Source organism: Salvia hispanica, chromosome 6 (genome assembly GCF_023119035.1).
Source record: "Salvia hispanica cultivar TCC Black 2014 chromosome 6, UniMelb_Shisp_WGS_1.0, whole genome shotgun sequence".
Taxonomy (NCBI): domain Eukaryota; kingdom Viridiplantae; phylum Streptophyta; class Magnoliopsida; order Lamiales; family Lamiaceae; genus Salvia; species Salvia hispanica.
The window spans coordinates 9,784,447-9,804,222 of record NC_062970.1 but is presented as its reverse complement, the minus strand read 5'-3'; the positions used below and the strand labels follow the sequence as shown (position 1 = coordinate 9,804,222).

The following is a 19,776-nucleotide window of genomic DNA, read 5'->3' as shown; positions in this document are numbered from 1 at the left end:
CAATCAAATTTCGACTAAATTATTGTTGTATACGGAGTATTGTTGATAAAATGCTTAATTGGACGTTTATCCTAATCGACCTAACCTCACATGCTTGACAGTGCTATACAAAGCAAAGATTCGCTGTTGCCCATCATTCAACCTTCTCCTTTACAAATTATTGTGATTGTGTCACTCATTCAAACATATAATACTAGTAGTATATAATTTTTAAGTTCCTACTTTTTGATATCCATACATATATGGATAAATCGAACCAAGTGTACAATCCAAACAGCACTGACTTTTATAGGCGATGATAAAGAAAGAGAACATTGGGCCACCACTTAAGCACCCCCCACACAAAAATTAAAAATAAAAATATATATGCAGATTATAGTAATAAAAAGTGAAAACAACCCAATACTACAATTTACCACCAGAATAAAATCAATGGGCTGATTTGCCACATTCCACCAATCAAGATAAGAGGCCAATATCCACTATTCCTTACTGCTATTGGGTAGATAGATCACTAATGGAATGAAATAATCCTAAGCACATATCAAACCAAATTTATGCTACCAATAAGCAATTATAGAAATTTAAGATGGATAACAGGTGGTAGATGTAAGAAGTCAGATGAGTTAAAGTTAAATCAATACCTAGAGGATTCGTTTGTATATAACTTTAGCAAAGAATCATTTCAACACTCAAAATCATCTGGTTTTATGTAGGCATGCTTCTTGATTACATTTGATATGGCTTCGCATGCCCAGCGAAAACGATAGTTTTTACTTGACAAGTATATGCCCAAACAGTCCCAGTTTATCAAGTGATAAAATCAGATAGATTACTGTATTAAGGACAAGACGATAAAAGAGGTCTTGAACAGATATCGATGGCACCTTATACCTTCCGGTCAAGCACCTGCACCAACAAAATCAAGTCACTTATATGAAAATGGACTTAAGAGGATTATTAAGCATATTATCACGGAGTGGGGGTCTTATCAGTATACTAAAGATACCTGTACATAAGCATATTAGAACTTTTAGCTGCCTTGGAGGACTCTTCGAGGGTCAAGCTGCCCACTGCAATAACTTGAAGGCACAGCAGAAAGTTCTTGCCTTCCTTTCCACTCTTCACCAGGCTTCAAAGTGATAGGTTTCTCGATTGCAGCTGCCTCAATGCACAGCATATGCTTATATTCATCATCTCCAAAGTCAACCATTGATTTTGCCTTCTTATCCCAAGGGTTCCAGACAACTTACAAACAAAACAAAGCTCTGTGTCAAAACACAAAACTACGGAAAACCATATTAATAGTAGCAATTTTTAGCAAGGCAAAGTTCTCTAGGTTTCTTCTCATAGATAGAAATCTCAAGTTTTACCACATGATCGTAAAGTAACTAGCCTGAAATTCTCTTAAAGTAAGGCTATTAATCATCATCATTCCCCTCCAGTTTCTTTCACATAATGTTAATTGCATTTGCAACAATGTTAACAGCATTGCAGATCAGATAGGTAGGATCATGCTAGAGTCACTGTATAAATGTATTCAAACAAAAAATAAACAGTTTTTTCAAACCTGGAGAAAGTACATAAAATCTTAAGTATGCAAAGAGATAAAAACAGCTTTACCAGCATCAGAAAGACCATCTTTACGAATAACAAAAGTTCGCTTCTTCTCGTGGTCCAAAATTGCAATCTTTGTAGGTGTGCTCAGATATATTTTGTCAACCTAAGCAATATTGAATAAATAGAAAATGGTTATATTAGCCAACACATTTAGCAACAAGCCGATACCTACTTCTGACTCAAAAGTGATTGCATCCCCTTGTTCAGTAAATCGCTGTCTGTTTTGCAAATTATCCAGATAATCCAGCGTCTCCAATCCTTCAACACGTACTTCACTGCAATGAATTCAACAAAATGCTATAGTTAGCACAGTTGAAAATTAAATGCTATGCATGTTATACTTTTTCGCTGGTATATATTTGGAACATATTACCATATTAACAACAAACAAAAAGAAAGGGCAGTGGGCACCAAATCAAAGTTCTCCAGAATTAAAGTTCCACGAACTAGATTCACCACTACTGTTCATAACTTCATATGCTATCAAAGCATCTTCGTGTAACATTAACTTATCGTATTACAAAGTAAATTTAATTTAATAACAAAAGAACTATAAGCATATCCAATCCATATACATAAGTGCATACTGTAACAGTGAACTTTGATGTAAAGGTTTTGGTGCCTTGAATACCTTTGCTTCTGTATCTACAAGCAGTGATGCATTACAAGTGTCCCCAGTCAATAGTAAAGAAGGCAGGATACAATTTCTTTACATAGTTGCATGCAAATTTTGTTATAAGTAAATAAAGTAACATAATATGAAAGGCAACTGCATACAGTGTAAATATAATCACTTTAGGAACAATTCATAGCTCAAATCTAAAACGAAATGGTAAAACTACCTGATATCAGAAACAGAGAAGTAAGTATGATAGGCAAATGTGAATGTGAAAGGTTTTCCATCAGGGTTGGTGTTTCTAATGCGGGAAGTCAACATCAGATCTCCAGCAGGTCCCAGAGTTACCCGTAGGCGAAACTCAAAACTGCACAAGAACCAGAGACCAAAACATGAGAGCATCTCCAGGGGATCATAACCTAAATGTCCCACCAATAAATAAAGCATACAGTCCACAATTTACCTATGAGGCCAGATTTTCATGTCCTCTTCAGTGCTCTTCAGAAGTAAGTCTACATATGTCTTGTTGGAAGAATTGACAGGGAATGGAGGTGGAGAAGGATCAATGGACCAGAACCTGTTCCTAGCAAATCCATGAGCCTCAAGTGGTCCAAGGTTAGAGAACTGAAAACAGAGAGCTCTATAGGTCAGGAGCATGATCAGGCAAGAGGAAGGAAGCATATTGAAGATCACATTACCTGCGGGAAGCATATAGGGATGCCTCCACGAATCGCCTTTGGAGGTTTGAAGATGGCCTGAGTAAAAAAATTAAAATATAGGTAGGAAACTTGAATACACATCATGACATAGCAGTTCACTACCCATGTACAAGTTAAGCAAGTTGGAGAAAGTAAAGGAAAAAAGAAAGTTAGGATTTCTCATATAACTGACAACAACTAGCTAACATACATAAAAATGTTCCAAAAATTACTTAAATCATACTCCCTCCGTCCCGTAGAAATAAGCCATTTGGTGTTGGCATGGGTTTATTTCCATGGGACGGACGAAAAAGGAAATATGGCCTATTTCTATGGGACGGAGGGAGTATATAGATCGACTGATAGTTGAAGGCATAAACTCTGTAGTTACAGCCCTGCATAGAGGGGAAATGGCTTTTGAGACCAAAATAGACCTGAAATCCACTCCCCTGAACCATTGATTAGTACCTTCTCTAACACACAAGTATTAAGGAGTAAGGAGAGAGGAAAACAGACGCATCCACCAGTAAATAGTTTCTGCCTCAAATTACTTAAATTGGCATGTACGAAATTTTTTTGATACATAGTGAGTTCATGTACCAAAAGAAAAGAGCAAGAAGGCCTAAATAGCAGAAACCGGAGGTCCACAAAAAAATATTCCCTATTCTGATCATTTTTCAATAAGCTAGGCAGTGCAAGAGTTCTACAAGGTCAATCTCACCGCATCCACCAAAGCAAGAGCATTAGTCAAACTATCAAATAACTACATCAGAAAGGTTTTAATATGCACTATAGCAAAAGAAACTTTAACTCAGCTAGTTACCAATTTGAAGTATCTTCTGTATGGTAAAATAAGATATGCATGACAGTTTTGGTTGCAATAGCTAGTGTAGCAAAGAACGCGCAATACACGAAAAGGATGAAAGGGGTAGGATCGGTTGCTAGCTGTTTTACAGTATGCAGTTTGCAAAGAAGAATGCTTGACCCCTATGGTACACTACCCCTCAAAGATAATAGAATCAAACCTCAACCAGAAGGAATAATAATTTTGGAATTTTAACTGAAGTTGTCTATTTTTTAAAAAAAAAAGAATTTGTTCTGGAGACACAAATTTCTGAAACTTAATGCTAGGACCAGCTAATCTCGTAATACTCCCTCCGTCCCATATAAATAGGCTAAATTTCATTTTTTGTCCATCCCATAGAGATAGACCGACCATATCCATTTATGGAAACTTTTTCACCTTCTATCTTACTTTACCAATATGCATTAAAACCCATGCCAACCCTAAATGGCCTATTTCTACGGGACGGAGCCAAACAGGTTATTTAATTCTATCCAGTGTTGTCAAAAATGTCGTTCGGGTCGCTCGGGTCGCCCGGGTCGCCTGGGTCGAGACCATCACCGCCCCAACATGGGTGGGTTGATCGAGATACAGGGTCGCCGCTGGGTCGCGTGGGTCGCCCTAAACACATGCTATCTCTGATTTTCTCAATTCTCTCACATGTTTTCTGACTCTCTCAATCACAATTCTCTATATATATGCATGCACCACATCAAACTTTTCAAACCTACTTTCTACACTTTAGAATTCGGCCTCTTCACTCCTAAAAACATAAACAATTCAAAGATCTTTTGCTGCCACCCTTCATATAGTATTCCTTTGTTTTGATATTTTCAGACAATGGTTTCAATTATTTATTGTGTTATGACTTATGAATTGATGTGATATTTTGATCATTTCTATTTTCCACTTTATCTCTATTCACATGAATTGCGTCGATATTTATATTATTTGATATATTATAAACATTAGAGCAATATATTTATTTTATTTAATATTAAAAGGAAAAAAAATTAGCCTAAATTTGTGGGTCTCTCGACCCCGTCGACTCGTCGACCCGCAACCCGAATTTTCACCTCATCGACCCAGTGCGCCCCGCGACCCTAACAACACTGATTCTAGCTAATTCTTCTCACTAATAAGACAAACTAAATTAAAGTTAAAGATCCTCAAAAACATATTGGAAACAGCAAAGCATTGTCTTGATTCTAGATTACTCTACTAACCTAAGCTGTGAAATGTGGGCTTAATAATAGACATTTTAAACGCTCATTTGAAAGGCATAATTGATTCTGAAGTGAAATGAAATATGCAAGCAGAAAAATGGTCACTGTACAAGCAAACTTGCTTACTCAGAACTCTCTGTCGAGTGCAAAAATAAGTTGCAGCAACCATATTAAGGTATGACCAAAAAACATCTCAAGATATGGTAGGACAGCATAAAACCATTGCATGAGTAGTCTGCACATAACAATTCTGAATAAAAAATACCAGCATTTAAGATTGAAATATAAGAATCCATAACAGTAAAATTTAAGGAGCTTTATAAACAGCAAGCTAAATCAAATGCTTATGCAATTAAGAACCTGAAATACACAAAGTAAGACCAGCCAAAGTTGCCAATAGTAAATAATGCAACAGAAGTCAATAACAGGCCACGGAGAATACCTTACTACTAACAAAAAGCAACTCTTCTCCATGCTCGTTCTTCCAAGATGTTACATGAGCACCATAAAGATATACCTACAGAGGAGAAGAAGTCATAAAGCTCGACGACATAGCAAATAAAGAACATTCAACACATATAGCCCCTGAAGTAAACAAAATTCTGATATAGCAAATTACCAAAGGAGCAGTGAGATATTTGAATGGTACATAACAATGTCTTCTCCAAAAGTAAGATACGAATCCACGAGATCATGATATGAAGAAAAATTGCAGCTACTACATTTATTTTCTTCGTTATAATCAAAAGTGAGTCCAAACTACTTTAAAATCCTCTCAGTTTAAGCAATCAACATCAGTTTAAACAGATGCGCAACAATATAAACATTTAATCCAAACAATGACAGATACTGGAAACAATTTAAGCACTGAAATGCATAAACCCTCCACATTGCGCCCTAAACCCCTACCGAATCACACTGATATCCAAAAATGGCACTGTATTGGCACCAAAGCACAACGTAATAGTACATCACATTTAGGAATTCACCTAAATCCGCACACTCCTCATCACATAAATGTTACAGATCAAGCGAAGCTAGACCGAGATCAATCAATTCCCACTCTAACCTCACTACATCACCAGCCATTTACTCCGAATTTCATAAACACACAGCAGAAACCGCACGGAGACGTTAGAGCCGAAAAAACAAAGATTAATTCAACGGCAGTACCTCGACGGAGCTGCCGCGAAAGTCGCGGAGGACGACCTTGTCGAGGCCGTTGATTCCCTTGCTTATCTGCACCGCAGGATTCTCGGTCACCGCTGGAGCCACAACCGGCGACGGCGCTGCGGATGACATATCGTGACGTCAGTGATGAAGCTCCGAAGAAGAGTGAGGTGTGAAGGTGGAATAGTAATTGAATTGAATTCTCTGGATTTTCGTTGAGCAGTAAATCCTCAGTTAGCGAAGAAATTTATGTGACGGAAAATGGAAGTTTTTATACAGTATTTATGAATTTGCACATTCGCTTTTTGAGAGAGTGGGCGGGTGGGGCACCGCTTTATCGGTAGCCAAGTCTTATTCACTTGTCTTCTACTTAATCGATTTTTCCTCCTTTATCCACAAGAAATTCGACTAGATTCTTGCTAATATTGCAATAATAAAAATTTAATCAAATTCCCTCGCAATTCTAAAATCAGTTAAGAAAATTCTTAAGTTTAGATATGTTTATTTTCGACTATGTCAGTATATACTCTCTTTATATTTAAAAAATATAAATATTTGAAATGACATGAGTTTTAATACACAATTGAAAATAAGTTAGAAAAATTGATAAAATAAGAAAAAGTAAAAGAAAATAAGTAAAGTAAGAAAGAGGAAGAGAAAAAGTTCGTAGAGTCCATTTCTAAAACAGAAAAATTCTAAAGTTTTTATTCTAAAAAGAACGGCTCAAAATGAAAATGCTATTTTTTAAAAGTGGAGGGAATATTTTTCAATCAAATAAAATAATTTTCTTTTGTAATGGAGACATCATTTAATTTTTTATTGGCGATGATAATTCTTTGCTACTATATCAAATAGTAAGTAGTAGTACACAATTTAACTACATTTTTTAATCGTTGGATAGTTACTACTCCCTCCGTTCCGCTTTAGGAGTCTCGGTTGAACAATTTTGGACGTTACGCTTTAGGAGTTCCGATTGAGATAAATTAAAAAAAAAAATGCATACAAAGTGTTAAAAGTGGGTCCCAACATCCACTACAACTAATAAAAAAGTGTTAAAAGTGGGTCCCAATATCCACTACAACATTTATTTATTGGTCATTCAATTAAAAGTGGATCCCAACATTTACTACAATATTTATATATTACCCACTCAAACACTTTTTTCTTAAAATATGTGCCCGATTCAACCGGAACTCCTAAAGCGGGACGGAGGGAGTAATAAATTTAAAATACACAACCTTTTTTAACTAATTTATAAATTTAAGGAACATATCATCACTTGACGAAATATTATTGTTGTTCTCACGTTCGCTCTTTCTTAAATAACAATTTTGTCCCTTAGAGCATCCGCAACGCATTTCGTCGCCATCTCTATCTCATCCCGCAGAGACGAGACGGCGACGAGATAGCGTTGCAACCTCCATCTCGTCCCGAAGAGACGAGCCAACGCGTCCCGTGTCTCGCGCGGAAGGGCATCGCGACAAGACAGCGCGCCACGTGACGCGCGCTGGTGCTAGGCGTGACGCCCACTCGCCGGCCCGCGAGTGGGCATCGTAATTATGACGTCATAATTTGATTTCTTTTTAAAAAAATGATTTTTCGAAAAAATAAAAATAAAAATAAAAAACGGTAATATGACCGTTCAACGGTCGAATTTTTATATATTTTTTTTATTCTATAAATACTCTTCATTCTTCATTTTACACACACACACATCTATTCTTCTCTCATCGCTCTTTCTTTCCTCTCCAATCACTTCTATAAATCATTCCGACAAATTATTCTTCTCCCAAATTTAATCCATTCATGGATCCATTTAAGCAAATGCGTCGAATAATGGAAGAATCGCTAGAAGAAGATCGACGTAGGGAGGAGGAAGCCGCCGCGTCTCCTCAAAGGCGATCCCGGACTTACATCCATCGTAACCGGGAGGAAGCCGCCGCAAGGTTGGTACGCGATTACTTCAGTCGGAACCGGTATAGGGAGATATCTACTTCCGTCGCCGTTTCCGTATGTCACGCGCGCTATTTTTGCATATCGCAAATACATTGGCGGCCCGGGAAGATTACTTCAAAGAAGGGTTCGACGCTATTGGCCGTCCTAGCCACACGACGCTCCAGAAATGTACTGCAGCTATCCGTCAGCTTGCTACTGGACAAACGGCAGATTTGTTCGACGAATACCTGCACGTCGGAGAAACCACTGGGAGACTTTGTTTGTTGAACTTCTGCAAAGGCGTCCGGGCAACCTTCACCGACAAATTTCTGAAGAAGCCAACCACCGCAGATTGTCAATTTATGCTCCAACTTCACGAACAAGTGCATGGATTTTCCGGGATGCTTGGGAGTGTCGATTGCATGCATTGGCAATGGAAGAATTGCCCTGTGGCGTGGAAGGGATCGTACACGAGCGGCCACAAAGGCACTCACCCCATCGTTATACTCGAGGCCGTTGCCGACTGCCGGCTATGGATCTAGCATGCGTATTTTGGGGTCCCCAGATCGAACAACGACGTCAACGTGCTCAACGCATCCGACCTCTTCACCGAAGTTCTGAATGGTAAAGCGTCGGCCATCAACTTAATCGCTAACAACCGCCAGTATAAAATGGGGTACTATCTCGCCGACGGCATCTATCTGAAGTGGCCAACCTTCGTGAAGACGTTCAACAGGCCTATGAACGAAAAACGGGCTCTTTTTGCGCAGAAGCAAGAGGTTGCTCGCAAGGATGTGGAGAGAGCGTTCGGGGTTCTCCAAGCTCGATTTAACATTATCAAAGTCTCGGCTCGTACGTGGTTTATAGATAATATGGTCGACATCATGTATACGTGCATAATCTTGCACAACATGATTGTCCCCGACGAAGCACCTGAGGCGGGAAATTGGTTCGACCCTGAAACTCCGGGAAGCTCAACCGCAAGTAGTCCGCTTGAAGTGGAGTGCATCCATCTTTGCAAGAGCGGTTGTCTATTCGGGTAAGGACACGTGATTCTACCGCCCACGCCCAACTCCAGGAGGATCTAATGGAGCACATTTGGGCAAAATTTGGCAACCGTTATCACGTCACTAGAGAATTCCTTCTTCTACTTCTTTGCCTCCATTTTTTTGTGATTTGAATTTAAGTGTGTAATTTGTAATTTCTAGTTTTAAAATTATGTCTTTTTTATTTTTTTAGGTTTTTAAATTGTAATTTTATTTTATTTAATGAAGTGCGTTTTTATTAATTGAATTTGTTGGAAATAAAAATAAAAGATGAAATTGAATGAATAGTTAAGTGATGAGATGGTTAATAGATGGAGGGATGCATGTGTTGTCTCTTAGTTAAGAGATGGGTTGAAAAGCAGTGGCGAAACCGCATGAGGGCCAGGGGGGCCATGGTCCCCCCACCAATTTCAGCATTTACTATATTATACATACTTACGTTAGTGAGACTAATGTGGATGTCTGGCGCAGTTGGTTAATTGTGCTCTGTCCTTTCCCCATCAGTCAGTGTTCGACTCCCCCAAGCTCAATGTTTCAGTTAATTTATATAAGTATTTTATTTGTTTTAGCTCACAAAGTTCCTTTTATTTAGTTTTATCTTTAGTTTTTACTCCATAGAATTCTAAGAGATCCATAAATGTATCTCATAAATATTATTAGTAATTTCAATTTTAACGTTATTTTGCACATATTATCCATCTTTCTCGAAGTCCTCACTTAGGTTGCATCAATTTTTGACAACGAAAGAAAAAAATATCTCAGAACCAAGAAGAGTAAGTTGGACCCCCCAACTTTAAAATTCTGGCTTCGCCACTATTGAAAAGTACAGTGGGGCTCATGAATAGTTAAAGGATGAGATGGTTAAGAGATGAATAAGAGATAGCGTTGTAGATGGCCTTAAACCCACCATAAAATACCTTGTGGGGTTTACTGTTCACAAGGTTATACTCCGCGAATAGGAGCCTCAATTCTTTTGGCATGAGTTTTAAGAAATGTTATAAAATGTAGATGGAAGAAAGTTAGAGGAATACTGGAATATATGTCTCATTTATATATATATATATATATATATATATATATATTAGTTTAAAAAGATATGTGAGTGGAATGAGTTGGTGGAATGTGAGGTCTTCTCACCATATATGGTAATTATGAACCGGGACTCCTATTCGTGGACAGAGAGGATATCTCATAATTAAATTTGTATTATGTTTAGTTCATGAGATTGAATCTCATAACTTAATCCTAAACGAATAGTCATGTGATAATTTGTCATAGTCAATCTCCTCCAACTAAATAATCTCACAACTTAATCATAAATTCATCCTACTTTAGGAGTTTTATTTGAGTTCGGCACGGATTTTTAAGAAATCTAAAAGAAAGTGGTAAACAAAGATAATGGAATGTGTATCCTACTTTTATATATTAGTTTTATAATAAAATGTGATTAGAAAAAAGTTAGCGGGATGTGAGGCCCATTACTACCACCATCCCCTAAATATTGGCACACTTTGACCCGGCACGGGTTTTAAAAAATGTAATGAAAAGTGAGTTAAAAAGTTGGTGGGATGTGGATCTTATTTTTAAAACAACATTAGTTTTATACTTCCTCCGGACCACTTTAGGAGTCTCGGTCTCTTTTGGCTGCTTTATCTTAGCAGTCATTTACATTAAACTCCACCACTAGCTACACCACACTCCGGGCATACCTTCACAAAGCGATTAACCTCGGATTAAGCCACAAAGCAACCATACATACTCGACAATGGGATCCAAACATCAATCGAAATGGAGAGTAATTACTTTCAAATGTCAACACATGAATCAAATTTAACTATCATAAAAGCACCTAAAACACTTAATATTAAAAAATAATATTTTACTAAATATAAAACTAATAAGACAGTCAAATTTCATAATTGAAATGCTAAAATTACAATTTATTAAGCGATAAAATACATAATTTTGTGAAATTAGCTACTCATTGTCAAATATCCTTCAATGTGATGTGTTCAATTAGATCTTCCTGAAGTTAATGGTGGCAGTGCATGTCGTTGCCCGAAGGAGTATGTGCTCGCGAAATGATGTTAGTGCACCCCGATGTTAATCACCTTGGATTACCTATAACTTTTCCTACTCTACCCCTCGCAAACATAAAATATCTATTATATTTTATTTTAGTGAAGGATGAAGTAGGAAAAATTGCGGGTGATCAAAGCCGGGCGTTAATCGAAGATTTAAAGTGGAGAGACGAGATGCGGTAAGATTTTGGGTTAGGAAATTGAAGCGATTAAATGAGTGGAGTTAATTATATTTGGAACTCCTCATGAGTCCACGTGTCAGCATTCGGGATCGTGTGTTAGCGATTGAAGAGCCCCAAAAAATCATCAATCCTCAGAGTGTGCTAGAAGAGGAATAGGAAGAGTTTATTCCAAATCCACAAACACAGTCTAACAGCTGATAAGTGGCCAATAATGTCAGTTGCTTTAATCTCCCTCTCAAACCCTTTCACACTGAGACAAGCAACACCAAGCATCCTCCCAGCTGCCGGAAAGCACTTCTCCATATCCTGTCGGCGCGCTGAAGGGGACCGCACCAATAATGATTCCACAAGGTAATTACTTTACTAATTCCACACACTTGAATTTCTTTTCTTCCATCATCTACTTCTTCAATCTTATCATACATGGCAGGATTAGTGAGAATCAGCTCTCCAAGCTGGCTTTGGCTGCCATGGCGGCTGGGGTATTGACACTCGGATCTGTTGATCCCGCCGCCGCCGCTAAAACTGGTGGCAGGGTTGGTGGCCAAGCTTTTCGCCCATCGGCGCCACGAGTATCTGCCCCAAGACCCAACACTTCAAGGTAATTTATCCGTTCTTGATAGCAGAATTCTCTTCGTCCCAAGATAGTTAAAAGGCATTTATTTGCACGCAATTATTAAAAAAATTGATGTTTAAAGTGTTAAGTAAGAAAGAAAATGTGATAAGTTGCTAACGGCTAATTATGTCTAGCAGCTTTGTTATAGCTGTCACGCGAATTTGTTGACATACAAATGTCTTTTTATACATATTTGTATGCCAACTCTTCTTGCTCTTTTTTAATGTCAACAAAAAGACATTAATTGACATACAAATGTCATTGTTTTGACATATGTAACAAGGTTGTTGACATAGCTACCAGTAACAAATAGTTAGCAATATTTTGTAGAAAATAATTAACTCTCAACTAACGAAAAAGATGATTAAAAAACTTGGAAGGAAGAGTAATTTATTTTGTTTCCGACTTACTTTTGGATAGCTAATTTATGAAGGTTGAAATAATAGTACTTGTGAAATTTGGAATTTTTCCGTCATTATTATCAATGTACTACACGACGTTTATAGAATGGAGGAGCAATGCGCTATGACGGCTGGCTGGCGACTTAAAACTTTAATGTTTGCAGGACGAATATATATGTGAACCCTCCAGTTGCGCCTCCTCTAGTGGGTGGGTATGGCTACGGCTTTGGTGTGCCATATTATGGCGGATGGGGCTGGTCTCCCTTCTCATTCTTCGCTCCAGCTCCAGGCATTGCTGTTGGCGTTGGAGGGGGTTTCGACCTTTTCCTTCTCTTCATTATTCTCGGTGCAGCTTCCGCATTTATTAGGAGATTATTCAGATCAAGACAAGACGACGATGAATACTAAAACCACCAACTGAACCTAGATGTGGCTCGAGAGTCACAATACATTGTTCGATTTTGGTGTTCCTATGTACATATTTCACTCTTAAACAGACTTCTGGTCGAAACTTCTTGTTTCATTAAAACAACATTCTTGAATCTTACAACATGCACATGAGTGAAGGACCATTATAAATTAGCAAAGATAAATATGAAAGCTAGAGAGTGAAGATGGAAAAATAGAAGATCCTGAATTATGAAAATTTGTAACAGGGAGATGCCATTGTACTCATAAAAGAGTTGAAGATCAGCCCATTTTCTAGGGCAGCTTAACTGGCATTATATTAAGAAACAAGAAACAGAAGAAATAATGAGTAATTAGGCATCCTGTTCCTCTCAAGAACAGTTTTATCTAAAAGGTTATCGTCTGTTCTTCGAAAATACTCTCTTGCCCCCAGAACAGCTCCTCACGGTGATTTCATTAGGCGTTTGTCTAGACAGTGTAATGCTGCTGGATTGTCTCAATGTCGAGCCCCTTTAGCTTCACAACAGATTCAACGTGGCCCTTTAGTGTATGCAGCTCGCGCAGCCTGTGGAATAATGGCATACAAATTAAGCTCATCTTCGAGTTTGGGCGGAAAACATAGGATTAATAATGCATTCAACTAAAAGTTTAGTTTTTAGTACCTTGCAATCTCGGCTCTCCTCTTAGCCTGTTCTGCGATTTCTGACAACTCGCGGTAGCTGCTCTTCTCGTTCAAGATGTTGTTAGATTCTGGTGTTTGAAGTCCATGCAGAGTTCTCTGAGCATGAGCCCATTGAGCTTCTCTCTCTTCTTTTCCAAAGTCTTTCTTGGTCGTGAACGCAGTCTGATTCCAACGAGATCAGCATTAATTTTATACAATGAAGGGAAGATAAGTTACTTTCAGACTGCACACAAGAAATATATGCATACCTTGTTGTCATACAGGTTTTGCCACGCCTTTCCACTCAAGACGTAACGGATGGCGAACTTCATCAAGTCGAGGGGCACGTAAAAGACAATGCTGTAAATCCAGATAACACCAGCCCATCCCCAACCACACCCTCTAATTCTTGCAAAGCCCCAGTTGGCATACACAGCTATCAGAGTTGCAATCTGATAAAAGGCAAAGTTTTTAGAGGAAGGATAAAAGAAGATGCGCAACTATTTAATGAGAAAGGTTTACGTATTTTACCAGTTGAGCAATCGCGAAAGCAACCAAGAGAAGAAGTCCAGGGCGTTCCACAAACGACCAGCTGCGGGATCTAGTCACGAAGATAAGGGCTTGGCTAACAATACTCACTTGCAAGTATACAGCAGCCATCATTTCTTCCTCGCTATCTCTGATAGTTCTGACTCCAAATTTGTCCTGCAAATTAGTTTAGGTGGTGAGGTTTGCCTGCAAAATCTTCATAAAGAGGAGATAAAGAATAGAACTAAGTTCCTTGGTTGGATACATACTGGGAAAAAGTCGGTTTTGTAGATCAGCCAAAAGAAAATGACAGTCATTAGAGCAAGATAGCCTCCAAGAACTATGCCAGTGGCAAAAATCTCTTTTAACTTCCAGCTATCAGGCAACGGAGATGGCTTCACTCTATCCTTAGAGATGGTCATAATTGTACCTGTATCCATGGGAACCATATATTCATTACACTATGAAAAGTGGGAATGTAAATTGTAAATGCAAAATTACACATAAATTGACTGAATCTTACCATCATTCAGAATGGCAATGATCAAAACCATGAAGGGGGAGAAATCAAACTTCCAAATCAATGCAAGGAACATGAAGCCAAACTGCAAAGAAAGAAAGAAAGAATAACTAAAGGAATTAATCTCTGCAAAGAATGAAGGCAAAAGAATTTTCTGTGTTTAAGTAGTACAATCAACGTACCACAATACGGATGGTGATGGACACTGCATATATCTGGAAAACAGAAAACGCATCGCCTTAATCACAGCTTAACTTCAAAAAGTGCAGCGAAAAGGTAGACAATATATGAAAAATAAACTCACTGTATAGTTCTTCATTCTCTGGAAGATAGCTCTGCTGGTCAGCACTGCACTAATGATAACACTAAGCCCAGGTTCAGTTAGCACAATGTCAGATGCACTTCTTGCGGCATCAGTAGCGTCAGCAACAGCAATTCCGATATCTGCCTTCTTCAAAGCAGGGGCATCGTTTACACCATCGCCTGTCATTCCAACAATATGCTTTCTCTCCTGCAGTTTCTTCACGATTTCGTATTTGTGCTCTGTATGGCAACAAAAAAGAATGTGAATTTTCATCCCTTATCGAAAAAGCTAGAGAACTTTGATACAATATGATGTAAATGGGGGAAAAAAACCCACCTGGGAAGACCCCGGCAAAACCATCTGCCTTCTCAATCAGTTCTTCAACAGGAAGGTGGGCTATAGACTCATCCTTGTGATTACCCAGTAAAGAAGCAGATGGATACATATTTACTCCCATACCAAGTCTACGGCCAGTCTCCTTACCAATGGCAAGTTGGTCACCTAGAATTTGAAAAAAACAAGAAAGTATATTATAGGATGAACTCAGAAGTGTCATTAGTTTTAAGGCCACCATATCATGACGATAAATTTACCTGTAATCATTTTAACATTAACACCGAGGTTAAGAGCTCTGCGGATGGTCTCAGCACTGTCATGTCTGGGAGGATCAAAAAGGGATAAGAGTCCAATAAATTGCCATGGACCACCGGGGGCATCCTTCGATTTCTCTGGAACTTCCTGAAAACATGAGACAATTATTGAGAAATCGGGAGTCTTGAGAGGGTTAACATGTAAATGGAGGAAAAGGAAAGTCTGAATGAACTCTATTGATATCGGACCTGTCTGGCAACAGCCAAAGACCGGAGTCCACGCTCAGCAAATTTATCGATAACACTGTGAACCTTTTTCTTTAAGTCTTCTCTGCAGTTGCACAGGGTCAAAATCTGATAGCGAGGAAGAGCAGTTAGTACTGTTACAAGATTATTTATAAGTTACTGGAGATGACTTATCAAGCAGACCTGTTCGGGAGCTCCCTTGCTAGCTCTGTGCCAGTTCCCTTGGTTGTCAATGTATGTCAAAGCAGTCCTTTTGTCCACAGGGTTGAAAGGGAAGAAGTGAACCTCTTTGATACCAGCTCTTGCCTAATAATCAAGTTCGTATAAAATAAGAACTTTATGGACTTTGACATTTAAGTTTATATATGAAGAAATGAAGAAATTTAGGTTACCTCTTTTGGATCAGCAAGTGTACCAACAATGGCAGCATCAATAGCATCTTGGTTTTCAGTTCTGGATGCCCTTGCAGCGAGGAGTAGCACGTGCTCGGGGTCCACACCCTTTGTGAAGACCTCGATCAAGGATTTATCAACAGTCAATTTGTTCAGGGTCAAAGTTCCAGTCTTGTCACTACACAAGACATCCATCCCAGCCATTTCCTCAATAGCAGTCATTCTCTTGGTGATAGCGCCCTGCTGCGATAGCCTGTGGGATCCAATAGCCATGGTGACAGACAAGACAGTGGGCATAGCAATGGGAATACCTCCGATCAAAAGAACAAGGAGGTTATCTATCCCCTTTCTGTATGGTCTGCGCTGGATTGGGTACATCACTATGATCTCGGCCACCATACCAACAGCAATGGAGCAGATACAGAAGTTACCGATTGCAGTGAGCACTTTCTGAAAGTGTCCCACCTGGTTGGTGCTGTCCACTAGATGTGCCGCCTTTCCAAAGAAAGTGTGAACACCGGTGGCAATAACTACTGCTTCTAGTTCACCCTGTTTGCAGGTCGAGCCAGAGAAAACTTCATCATACGCGTTCTTGGTCACTGGAAGGGATTCTCCTGTGAGAGCAGACTGGTCAATCTTTAAAGGATCGCCTTCAAGAAGACGAGCATCAGCAGGGACAATATCTCCCAGCTTGATGCTGATAATGTCTCCAGGTACCAGAATAGCAGCTTCCTGCTCACTCCATCGACCATCCCTGAGAACCTGGTTTTAAACAGATACGTATTGTTAATCACAAGAAACCGTAACTTATTAACTAGGTCGTTATTGTTCATGAATATTATTATACCTTTGTTTTGGGAGCAAGACCAGCCATAAGGGCTGCAGCAGCGTTTCCTGCATTGTTCTCCTCGATGAAACTTATAGTAGAGTTGATAACAAGCAGGCAAACAATACCAACGAAATCCTGCCAATCTGGGGGCTTTCCGCCTCCATTAGCCAGCGCAATGGCCATGATAGCGGCAGCCTCCATGACCCAAGAGAGTGGATTCCACATGAAACCAAGGAACTTGAGAAATTTGCTTTCCTGTACCACATTATTCGAAATCATGATGTTGTCTCATGCAATGTTTAAATCATCAAAGAGGCAAGAAACTGGTGTATACCTTCTTCTCTTCCAACTTGTTGGGGCCAAAAATTTGAAGCCTGTTCTCCCCTTCGGCGGTACTCAGTCCCTCCCTGGTGCATTTCAGTTGCTCAAACACTTCCTCAATTGGGACTTTCTCCTGTTATTTGAACAAGGAAAAAAAAGGTCAGTTCTGGACATGAACTATATATCAAATTTTTGGCTATAATAATATGCATGGATTAAATTGATCATGACAATGTAAAAAGAATAATGCATCATTAAAACTGATTACCAGCTCTCTCCTTCTTCTGGCTTGTTAAATTATTACATGGTTGCAATAAAGACTTCATAATCTTAAATCAGGTCAATTTTGATACTACTATTGAATATAAAGATGAATCTACTCTCAAATACTACTATTATTCAAATAATTAACACCAGTTGATAATCTTAACAATCACCAGCTCTCCAATTGTTCTTCGTAGTTGTCATTTTCATTTACTACTAAAAAATAAATCATTTCTAGTCAACTCAACTTTCATGTTACCATAATCCATCAACAGTAAGTACTTTATTATCATTTATCTTTAATACATCTGTGACTATCCCATCTCATTAAATAAAAAAGCTGACTTTTAAATATCTTTAATCCCATTTTCCAACAAGCCCACAAGAAAAAAAACATTAATGTCAACAATCAACAAAGAGAGCTGACTTAGCTCGGGCGCAATCGACATCATTATTGAAAAATTAAAACCTTTTTAGTTGAAGAAAAAAAAAAGTGTGATTGCAGAAAAAATTCACATAAACAAATAAAATTATAAAAAAGCAAACCAATGTGGCCAAACTGTTCATTCACATGAAATAGTACAAACGGTCATGTGGGCCCAAGATACATGGACTATATAACCATTGACTTTCTAAAGAACGTGTTTGGGGCCCACCCAAATCCGCAAAGAATGGCCTTCGTTACGCAGCCAATAACAATACAGTTTAGCGGGTGCCACTTTCACATGGGCCCACACTTTTGGAATTTAGGGGATGATGAAACTCCTCAATTTAGTTTTTAGTAGTAGAAAAAATACTCAAGGAATCTAGGGTCATAAACGAATTTAATCATTTATAAATAAAAACATTAAAATTAAATAATTTTGTCTCCTAGTCCGTGAGTAAGGGCACACTATTACATGAAAAAAAGGTACCCAGAATTAAGAAATATACTTACAAAAGGTAGCGTTTCCCAAAACGAAAAAATCGTGAGGTGAAACGTACCACGGAAAAAGTAGCTATACTAAAATTAATTTTCACACACATCAATCACTAATTACCCCATATTTATATAGAAAACATAGTATGACTTGTAGAGATTAAATTAAGCAATATATACCAAACTTCAAAGCCAAACACGGCCTAACTCTAGTGAAATATGGATTCTACAAAAGTGGCTTTTCCAATTTTCATAAACAGAGCATCCTTTAGAATTACTCAAATTGTTATCATAAAATAAATTAAACGCAATTGATCCCAAAAAAAGAAAAAAAATAGTGTTAGGCCGATAAAGATCGGCCAGCAGCTACATGTGCTTGCATAAGAATATATTCACATATACGTTTTTTAGCTCTATTTCTTTCTCATCCTTTTTACACAAATTTTTTTAGGATTCTTACAACTTTGACTATATGTGTGTGTGAGAGAGAGAGAGAGAGAGACTATGTGAATAAGTACAAATTTTTGACAGAAAAAAGCGAGAGGGCGAAAACGATGGGAAACTGAAAAATGATGAAAACCATGGCACGGCGTTTATATGTGTGTGTGTGTGTGTGTGGAAGATGAAGCAAAGCATCTATCTAAATCTAATGGTGAAAATTAAAAAACCTTTAGAATTCCCCTAAACAATCGATTCTATTTACGCAGAAAAGGAATCAAATGAAAAAACCAAAACAACACTTTATGCAGCAAGCAACAATCCGAATCGAGAAATTAAAAAAAAAGCTAGACAGAGCAGATCTTATTCCAATTAAATCAATTGAAAAGGCAAAATTGAGAATCGAAGAGAGTTTATACCAGATCAACAGTCTCATTCTTGATTTCTTGAAGACTGAGTGATTTATCACCACCCATGGCTGGCTAGATGTGAAGAGGAAGAGAGAAATGGAATAGTTTCAGTGATGTAGTAATGAAAGAGCTCTCATTCCAAGAGAGGAAAATGGTAAGAAGAAATGCTCTGCCTCACACCCCCTTTTATATACCTCTTCCAAGTATTAATTGGCTTCACCCTTCTCTCTCTAATTCATTTTTTTTCTAATTTATAATATTGAATAATTAAACATTTACTCCTGGTTTAAATTAAAGGCACTTAATATCTGTACGTATCTTAGTATTGTCGCATTAACCTTTTCATAGCTGTATATATACTCCAGCAAATACCAATTATTGTTGATTGGCTTTTTATTTGAATCCGATGTGTATTTCACCTATTTATGAAAAGTAATTATTATGGATTGCCTATATTTGTGGCAAATTTTATCAAATGTATTTTCCCCAACAAAGATAGATTTTGTATAAA

The 19,776-nt window shown here is 38.1% G+C and overlaps 4 protein-coding genes across 4 annotated transcripts; 2 read left to right on the top strand and 2 right to left on the bottom strand.

Moving 5' to 3' along the window:
* Positions 1-632: 632 nt before the first annotated feature.
* On the bottom strand, positions 633-6,478 carry LOC125193261 (putative glucose-6-phosphate 1-epimerase). The gene is made up of 9 exons (XM_048091033.1): positions 6,178-6,478; positions 5,447-5,521; positions 2,935-2,991; positions 2,700-2,860; positions 2,463-2,603; positions 1,793-1,895; positions 1,624-1,723; positions 1,010-1,248; positions 633-909 (listed from the first exon to the last, which is right to left on the bottom strand). Exons 1-8 carry the CDS (start codon positions 6,304-6,306, stop codon positions 1,034-1,036), a joined length of 981 nt encoding a protein of 326 aa, XP_047946990.1. The 5' UTR covers positions 6,307-6,478; the 3' UTR covers positions 633-909; positions 1,010-1,033.
* Positions 6,479-8,186: 1,708 nt separating this feature from the next.
* LOC125194652 lies at positions 8,187-8,651 on the top strand. The gene has a single exon (XM_048092898.1). The coding sequence runs from the start codon at positions 8,187-8,189 to the stop codon at positions 8,649-8,651; it is 465 nt and encodes a 154-aa protein (XP_047948855.1).
* A 2,891-nt stretch (positions 8,652-11,542) lies between these two features.
* Positions 11,543-12,987, top strand: LOC125194370. The gene is made up of 3 exons (XM_048092551.1): positions 11,543-11,769; positions 11,849-12,019; positions 12,600-12,987. Exons 1-3 carry the CDS (start codon positions 11,630-11,632, stop codon positions 12,841-12,843), a joined length of 555 nt encoding a protein of 184 aa, XP_047948508.1. The 5' UTR covers positions 11,543-11,629; the 3' UTR covers positions 12,844-12,987.
* A 63-nt stretch (positions 12,988-13,050) lies between these two features.
* LOC125194369 (plasma membrane ATPase 4-like) lies at positions 13,051-19,433 on the bottom strand. Its single transcript, XM_048092550.1, has 16 exons — positions 19,275-19,433; positions 17,248-17,367; positions 16,932-17,168; positions 16,085-16,846; positions 15,876-15,998; positions 15,696-15,800; positions 15,450-15,594; positions 15,193-15,357; positions 14,857-15,095; positions 14,735-14,767; positions 14,556-14,637; positions 14,302-14,462; positions 14,036-14,209; positions 13,774-13,956; positions 13,506-13,687; positions 13,051-13,408 (listed from the first exon to the last, which is right to left on the bottom strand). The coding sequence occupies exons 1-16, from the start codon at positions 19,329-19,331 to the stop codon at positions 13,312-13,314; spliced, it is 2,865 nt and encodes a 954-aa protein (XP_047948507.1). The 5' UTR covers positions 19,332-19,433; the 3' UTR covers positions 13,051-13,311.
* Between the last annotated feature and the right edge of the window lie 343 nt (positions 19,434-19,776).

Excerpts from the sequence above, each read along its gene's own strand:
- LOC125193261 (XM_048091033.1), bottom strand. The coding sequence starts at position 6,306 with ATGTCATCCGCAGCGCCGTCGCCGGTTGTGGCTCCAGCGGTGACCGAG. Across the intron at positions 2,992-5,446 it reads TGCTTTTTGTTAGTAGTAAG|GCCATCTTCAAACCTCCAAA; the intron begins GTATTCTCCGTG and ends TTTTTTACTCAG. Across the intron at positions 1,724-1,792 it reads CAATCACTTTTGAGTCAGAA|GTTGACAAAATATATCTGAG; the intron begins GTAGGTATCGGC and ends AATATTGCTTAG.
- LOC125194652 (XM_048092898.1), top strand. The coding sequence starts at position 8,187 with ATGTCACGCGCGCTATTTTTGCATATCGCAAATACATTGGCGGCCCGG.
- LOC125194370 (XM_048092551.1), top strand. The coding sequence starts at position 11,630 with ATGTCAGTTGCTTTAATCTCCCTCTCAAACCCTTTCACACTGAGACAA. Across the intron at positions 11,770-11,848 it reads ACCAATAATGATTCCACAAG|GATTAGTGAGAATCAGCTCT; the intron begins GTAATTACTTTA and ends CATACATGGCAG. Across the intron at positions 12,020-12,599 it reads CCAAGACCCAACACTTCAAG|GACGAATATATATGTGAACC; the intron begins GTAATTTATCCG and ends TAATGTTTGCAG.
- LOC125194369 (XM_048092550.1), bottom strand. The coding sequence starts at position 19,331 with ATGGGTGGTGATAAATCACTCAGTCTTCAAGAAATCAAGAATGAGACT. Across the intron at positions 17,368-19,274 it reads AGAATGAGACTGTTGATCTG|GAGAAAGTCCCAATTGAGGA; the intron begins GTATAAACTCTC and ends TTCAAATAACAG. Across the intron at positions 13,957-14,035 it reads CTTTCGCGATTGCTCAACTG|ATTGCAACTCTGATAGCTGT; the intron begins GTAAAATACGTA and ends GCCTTTTATCAG.